The sequence below is a fragment of the Bison bison genome, unplaced genomic scaffold (genome assembly GCF_000754665.1).
Source record: "Bison bison bison isolate TAMUID 2011002044 unplaced genomic scaffold, Bison_UMD1.0 scf7180017864469, whole genome shotgun sequence".
NCBI lineage: Eukaryota > Metazoa > Chordata > Mammalia > Artiodactyla > Bovidae > Bison > Bison bison.
In genome coordinates this window covers 2,636,768-2,644,336 of record NW_011495030.1, presented here as the reverse complement: position 1 = coordinate 2,644,336, position 7,569 = coordinate 2,636,768, and the positions used below count along the sequence as shown (strand labels likewise).

The 7,569-nt window shown below is 39.4% G+C and overlaps 1 protein-coding gene across 7 annotated transcripts in view; it reads left to right on the top strand.

Annotated features, from left to right (window-relative positions):
• TJP2 (tight junction protein 2) overlaps nt 1-7,569 on the top strand; it is a 104,063-nt gene that overhangs the window by 87,457 nt on the left and 9,037 nt on the right. For all 7 annotated transcript variants that reach the window (XM_010860650.1, XM_010860648.1, XM_010860651.1 and 4 more), the window contains exons 16-17: nt 347-426; nt 830-1,040. In XM_010860650.1, coding sequence (XP_010858952.1) covers nt 347-426; nt 830-1,040 — 291 coding nt within the window. The remainder of the gene's footprint in view (nt 1-346; nt 427-829; nt 1,041-7,569) is intronic.

Sequence of the window (7,569 nt, the reverse complement as noted above, 5' to 3'; positions counted from 1 at the left end):
AAAAAAAAAAAAAAACAGGAAAAAAAAAAAAAAGAATGCAGTACTTTTGGTTTTTATCTTTTCTGATCTTCTCCTTTTTCTAAATTATTTTGTGGCATGATATTTTGAATAGTCCGAGCCATTTGTCTCATAGGATGCTCCTGTTGGCCTGGTCTGTTTCCCTTGGTTAGATTTTGGTGAAACAGGTAGTCTTGGTCCTTCCCATTGCCTCTTATTAGGAGACAATGAATGTCAGGTTTCTTGTCCCAGTTGATGCTAGGAGGGTGGTACTTGGTTGTCACTGATTTCTAAAATTTTATTCATTCCCCACCTCCCTGCTCCCTGCTCTATTTTTTTTCCTTTGCAGAAACAGAACCAAGAGATGCAGGATCTGAGAAATCCACCGGGGTGGTGCGGTTAAATACCGTGAGACAAATTATTGAACAGGTAAGAAAATCACCTGAAGGCCACACTGTTGGAAAGAATAGGGTCATGGTTTGCTGCAGTGTTTTTAAGAATAGAATCTGTATTTTAATAATTATTAAATGTTAGTAAGCTGAATATAAATGTAAGCTGTTTCATTGTGTGGCAATTAATTGATGTTCTGTGAACCAATGTATTGATTCTCTTGGAGTTCTGAGCATTATACCAAAAACTTGTTAATTGATTTTCTCAGACGTTCTCATAGATTGGTAATATTAAAGTGGACCTAATGTGAAGGGAAACATTTTCAGCTTTGTGATTTACATGGGCACATTTTATCTGATGTGACCTTTACTTATTAACACAAACTTTTTTATGCTATTTGGCTTTTACCCATTTACGTCACCTTTTCCCCCATTTCTAACAGGATAAGCATGCACTCCTGGATGTAACTCCTAAGGCTGTGGACCTGTTGAACTATACTCAGTGGTTCCCGATTGTGATCTTTTTCAACCCAGACTCTAGGCAAGGTGTCAAAACTATGAGACAGAGGTTGAATCCCTCATCCAACAAAAGTTCTCGGAAGTTATTTGATCAAGCCAACAAGCTTAAAAAAACTTGTGCACATCTTTTCACAGGTAAGTGAAATATAAAATGTGCTCTTTGCTCAAAAGTAAGGAATGAGGAACTGTAGGATGGAAGGAATAGGAAAATAATCTGAATGGAAAATAGTTATCTGAAATTCTGTTTATGACTCCTCAAAAAGGAACTAATCCTATAAAGTGAGTGTACTAGACTCATGGTGTTTGTATATTTAACTTTGTAAGTTTGACTGTTTGAGCATGATCATAAAGATCCATAATACACAATACCTGGTCATTTGGATGAGGTTCAGATTTTTGGGTGGGACTACAAGGCTAGTGATTAAGCCTGGCATAGCACTGAGTACCCATATCTGGCATGGTACTTCTCTTCTTACCATCCATGCGTACGCTGACTTACAAGGTGATAGGAACTTGGTTTCATTATTTTAAAATGTCTCTGAAATATCCTTGAATATTCTGCATATCAGATGATATTAAGAATTTATTACTCCTGTTTTTAAGGTGAAAATGATACTGTGATTATGTTAGGTTTTTTTTTAGAAGTTCTCATTTTTAGGCATGTATGGTAAATAAGAGTATTTATGGATGACCTAATATCGTGTCTGGGATTTGCTTAAATAATCTTCAGTGAGGAGACTTAGTCTGGCTATAGACCAGACTGGCCAAGAGTTGATAGTTGCTGAAGCTGGGTGATGCATTCATGATGTATACTCTTCTCTCCACTTTTGTATGTCTAAAGTTTTCCATAATAGGATATTTTTAAAATTCCTGAAATGAAGACCTACTGCTGCTATTATTCATGAAAGTAAAATGATTTAAGAATGTGACCTTTTTAGTAACTGAATGTGTGCACTGCCTAAAAAAAACAACTAGTTCTGTGAATGTGGTAAAATTAAGGGTTTAAAAGGGTTGCATGAAGTTTTTGGTCATGCAGTTTTATGGAAGCCACATGTAGCAATTGTGTGGATATAATTAATATCCTTAGGATAATGATAGCTCTGTGAATTCGGGCTTCCCTTATAGCTCAGTTGGGAAAGAATCTGCCTGCAATGCAGGAGACCCGAGTTTGATTCTTGGGTGGGGAAGATCCCCTGGAGAAGGAAATGGCAACCCACTCTAGTATTCTTGCCTGGAAAATCTCATGGACAGGGGAGCCTGGTGGGCTACAGTCCATGGGGTCGCAAGAGTCAGACACAACTTAGAGACTAAACTGAGTTCAGCACCAGTCATCATCAACCTATGCCACTTTTAACTTATCTGACACTGGGAAGGGAAGGGAAGGGGAGAGTGTGAATGAATGTCTACATTAGACCCTTGTTTTATTGTTACTGGCTTTTCTTATTAAAGAGTGAAATGCACTACTTACCACTATGGTGAAGTGCTCTAACTGAGAGGTCATCTAACCAAAGGCAAAGAAGGAAGTGGTGCTTCATAAACTGGATTCTTGTGAATGTAGAGTCAAGAGTAAGCTTGTGCTTTTGGCATGTTCATATGTGATCTTTCCTTTGTTTTACCACTACTTCTGTAATTAATATTATCTTTACTGTTTTTATTACAGCAATAGCTAACAGTGGTATAGCCTTTCACAGGTGCTGTCTTATTAGGCCATAGGAAAGGCCAGGTGATTTCTGCATGGTCACACATTAGTGTATGGCTGAGCCAAGACTAACACTGTGGTGTCTCTGACTGTGTGTCCAATATTCTATATACTTCACAGCTGCTGCTGCTGCTAAGTCGCTTCAGTCATGTCTGACTCTGTGCGACCCCATAGATGGCAGCCCACCAGGCTTCCCCGTCCCTGGGATTCTCCAGGCAAGAACACCGGAGTGGGTTGCCATTTCCCTCTCCAATGCATGAAAGTGAAAAGTGAAAGTGAAGTCACTCAGTCATGTCTGACTCTAGCAACCCCATGGACTGCAGCCCACCAGGCTCCTCCGTCCATGGGATTTTCCAGGCAAAAGTACTGAAGTGGGGTACCATTGCCTTCTATCCTAATGCTGAATGGGGTCTTATGTTGCCATTCCTCCATTTAACAAATAATTCATTGAATTTGAGGTCCATGTGATTGTGACTGATGTTAAATCTACGCCCACTTCATTTCCCCCCACCTCCTTACCTTTGTGTAAGTCCATTGAATGGCTAGGAGCGTCCCTCAGAGAGTTGAATTTGGGATTCATGTGAGGATCTGAGATAGCAGGCAGGGAAATAATGAGTTGTAGAGGAAGAGCCAGGCTGAGGGAGGCTAGATGCTGGCCACTTCATTGGTCTGCCTTTGAGTCAGCTTCATTTGCTGACTCAGTCTTCAGGATGGGTAGAGCAGGGTGCTGAGTAACTTACAAAAGGATGGCCCTTTCCAGCCTAACTAGTTTAACTCTTGAAACTCCGTGGATGGCCCCACTGAGCACTTTATATGCCCTGTGTCTCAGCCTGGCCAGGTTGTGACTTGATGGTGTATGCCAAGGCCAGAATCCAAGGTTGTTGGGTTTTTTTAAATGATTTTAAATTAACAGCATTTATGGCCTTTAAATGAATTAATAGGGGCTTCCCAGGTGGTGCTAGTGGTAAAGAATCTGCCTGCTAATGCAGGAAATGCAAGAGATGCAGGTTTCATCCCTGGGTCCGGAAGATCCCCTGGAGGAGGAAATGGCAACCTGCTCCGGTATTCTTGCCTGGGAAATCCTATCAACAGAGAAGCCTGATAGGCTACAGTCCATGGGGTCACAAAGAGTTGGACACGACTGAGTGACTAGAACAACAACAACTAAGCAACAAGAATCAGATTTACATCAGTGACAATAGTCATCAAGCAGTGCCTTCACACACACAGTGAATCAATAAGTGGGGAAAATAGAGCAACTGTGATGAACAGTAATTCAAAATCAAGGCTTGTGTTGCAGGTGGATTAACTCAGTGAATATCTTTCTTTTTTCCTTGTTGCACAGTAATGAGAGAATCCCATTTTCCATAGATGAGTATTTAAATTTGACAGTATTAAAATGACTCTCCTTGAAGTTACTATGTATAAAAGTGATTGAGTAGGAGAACTGAAGATCTGTACAGTGTCATGATAAATTGTTAGTATTTCAGATGTAGGACAAATCAGGGCTTAGTATGATATTAATAGTAGCTGGTTACAAGAAAAACTAGCATTGCTAGTTTTTGTTGATTTACTTTTTTTGTACTGTTATGCTTAATATTATGTCTTGCTCATTTTTGAAAGGTATAAATTATTTTGTTTTTTGTTTTTTAACATATATCCATTACTATTTTTACAATATAGTCAAATACCTTTTACCTAAAAAATAAAAATTAAAAAAAATTAAAGCAAAATGACTCTTCTTGCACATTCAAGGTACTTCTCAATTATGCAAAGATGACAAGGGAAACTTTATTCTGAGATTTGCCCAAAAGCAAGTTAATTTGTCAATGTAAATTAAAATGTTAGGCTTCCCAACCTTCCCCCATTACTTTAAAAAAGTTACTGTAGAATAATATATTTTGCATGCACATGTTACAAAAATTATTTTTTAAAACATGAAGTTTACATTACATAGAAGCACTTAGTTTGTGATTTAAAGACCACAGAAATGGAATTGTGGACTTAGAGATCCATGCAGAGCCATCCTTTGTGTCAAATTGTGGGATTTTTAAAGTACCACAGGATGGCCCAGCACTTTTCTCAGTTTCCCAGATTTCATTAATGTGAAATTTGTAACTTACAGATCATGACTTTAATTATATTAATTTAAAATTAATGTACAATGCAGTCCTAAGACTTTGGAAATGCTGAATAAATGCTATTCATTAGTGATAGTATTTTATACTTTTTCAAAGTCTTTAATTGTTACATATTGTAAACATTTTTCATTTCCATAATGCAGTGTTTGAGAAAGCCTAGTGAGGAGGAGTGAATCTTGTACCAGTTAAAAATACCCGAACTGCAATAGGCAATTTTTGATTTCCCAAGGATATGTAGGGGCACTATGGACCACAGGAAGCAGGTGGAAGTTGCCAGTCTCCCTGGCTGGGCACCTTGGTTGATGCCTGTCCATTTAGAGTCCCTCTAAATGGTAGCCCTGGATAGCATTTTTGAAATTTAATTTATATACCCTATAATTCACCTGATTTAAGCATGCAGTTCAGTAGTTTTTAGTATATTCTGGAGAAGGCAATGGCACCCCACTCCAGTACTCTTTCCTGGAAAATCCCATGGACGGAGGAGCCTGGTGGGCAGCAGTCCATGAGGTCGCTAGGAGTCGACTTCACTTTCACTTTCACTTTTCCACTTTCATGCATTGAAGAAGGCAATGGCACCCCACTCCAGTATTTTTGCCTGGAGAATCCCAGGGACAGAGGAGCCTAGTGGGCTGCTGTCTGTGGGGTCGCACAGAGTCGGACACGACTGAAGCGAGATGTATAGCCATCACTACCACCAATTTTGGAACTTCTCTATCGCACTGAAGAGAAACCTCCTACCGTTACAGTCACTTCTGACTTCTCTTCACCCCTCCAGCCTCACATGTTGCCTTTGTCACCTTATGCTGTTGAACAGCCTCCTCGGTTGTGGAAGGAGAAGTAGCGCCGAGGGCACCTGTGCCTAGGCTGGCGATGGATGCCCTCAGAAGCCCAGGACTCCCGGCCGTGGTAGAGGCTGAAGGAAGCTCCTTCCAGTATCTCACCTTCTGGAGTTTGAGAGATGTATTTAGTCTCTCCAAGGAAGCATGAATCTAATCCAGAGGTTGGAAATGACAGGAGTTAACCTAATGGCTTGTAGTCAAAGAATCTGAGAAACCTAAAGAGCAAAAGTCAACAGTAAACCAAAGGAACTTGATTCTAAGAGAAAGGAGGGCACCATCATGGCTGTGCTCCCACCTCTTAAAGAGAAGTAAAGTGCATGATCTGAATGCCACCAACTCAGTTAGAAATTACTGTTTTTTCTTTTTTTCCATGCACTAGACTTCAATATGAATTCAGTAAGAGGCTTCTGGCTTGTTTCATTTTATCAGGGGGCATGAACATACTTTCTGCATTTCACAAATGGCCCTTTTAATTTTAGGTTTTCCTCCTGATAAATAGAAACTTTACTCATCTTAGACTTCTGCATAAAGCTCAAAAAGGTAGCTGGACATTCTGTGTACATTTAGTGGAGATCACTCATTTTGTCCCTGGGGTGCCCAATGTCACTTCTGTTACCAAGAGGATAGTAATCTTTACACGGTACTGTGATAAGGCTTCCCAGATGGCACTTGTGGTAAAGAACCCGCCTGCCAATGTAGAAGATGCTGGCGATGTAAGTTTGATCCCTGGGTTGGGAATGAACCCACTCCAGTATTCTTGCCCGGAGAATTCCATGGACAGAGGAGTCTGGCCGGCTGCAGTCCATGGGGTTACAAAGAGTCAGACACGACCAAGCGACTAACACACACACGGTAAGGGTACAAAAGTTCAAGGAAACAAGGTTGATTTTCTTTTAGTTGTCCAAAGTATTGGTTTATTCTAATACTATAAATAATTAATAGCCCAGGAAATTGTCAGCTTGTTCAGGATTTTCCAAGGTCAATGTTGGGACTTTTTAAATGACAGAATGCTGTATGTTACTGGGAAGAAAATCTTGAAGCAAAATTGCTTACAAAATTTGCTTTCTGGTTCTTTGGAGTTATTTATAGAGAAGTATGCAGACTTCAGGATAGGTGGAGCAGGCTGCCTAACAACTTTCAGCAACAAGATCCAGTTTTCTTTGGGGTGACACATAATGGGCTTAATAATAGGCCATGATGATGTAGCTCTAAAAAGAACTGATTTACCTGGAGTTTGATCATTTTAGGTCCAAAGTATTGCTGAAGAATGATCACATGTATTTTACTGGTTGATATTTTATCCTGGTGCTCCCAATTCATGTTTCAGATGGGCTGAGTCACGCAGTGGCTGAAGCCATAAGCTCTAAAAGCAGACTTCTGAGTTTGCATCCAGGCTTTTCCACTTGCTTGGTGTGAGGCCTTAGACTAGTTACTTTCACTGCTGTGCCTCAGTTTTTTATCTATAGAATGGGGATGATAGCAACACCCACCTTGCAAGGTTTGTTTAAGCATAAAATGAACTAATCCATGTAACGTATTTAGGAAAGTGCTTGGTCAGTCCTAGTAAGTGCTATTATGTAGGAAGCATTTGGTTCAGAATAGAAAATGTATGTCCCATGAATACACACACCTGTAGAGTTTGGTTAGTCTGTATCTATATTCTGAAATGTTTAAGCCTATCAAAATGACATACATTTAGTTTTTTATTGGAGATAAACAGTACATTGGTATATATTTTTCTTTTACTGTTCATGTCTGTATATTGATTTTTTAAATATGTACTTTTATATTTTATTTAGATGTGTTATTGTTGCCCCTGAAAGCACACTCTTTAAAAATGTATTTTTTTAATTTATTTTTTAATTGGAAGAAAATTGCTTTACAGTGTTGAGTTGGTTTCTGCCATACAACAACATGAATCAGTTATGATTTTATATATATATATGTATGTATACACACACACACACACACACACTGTCCCTGTC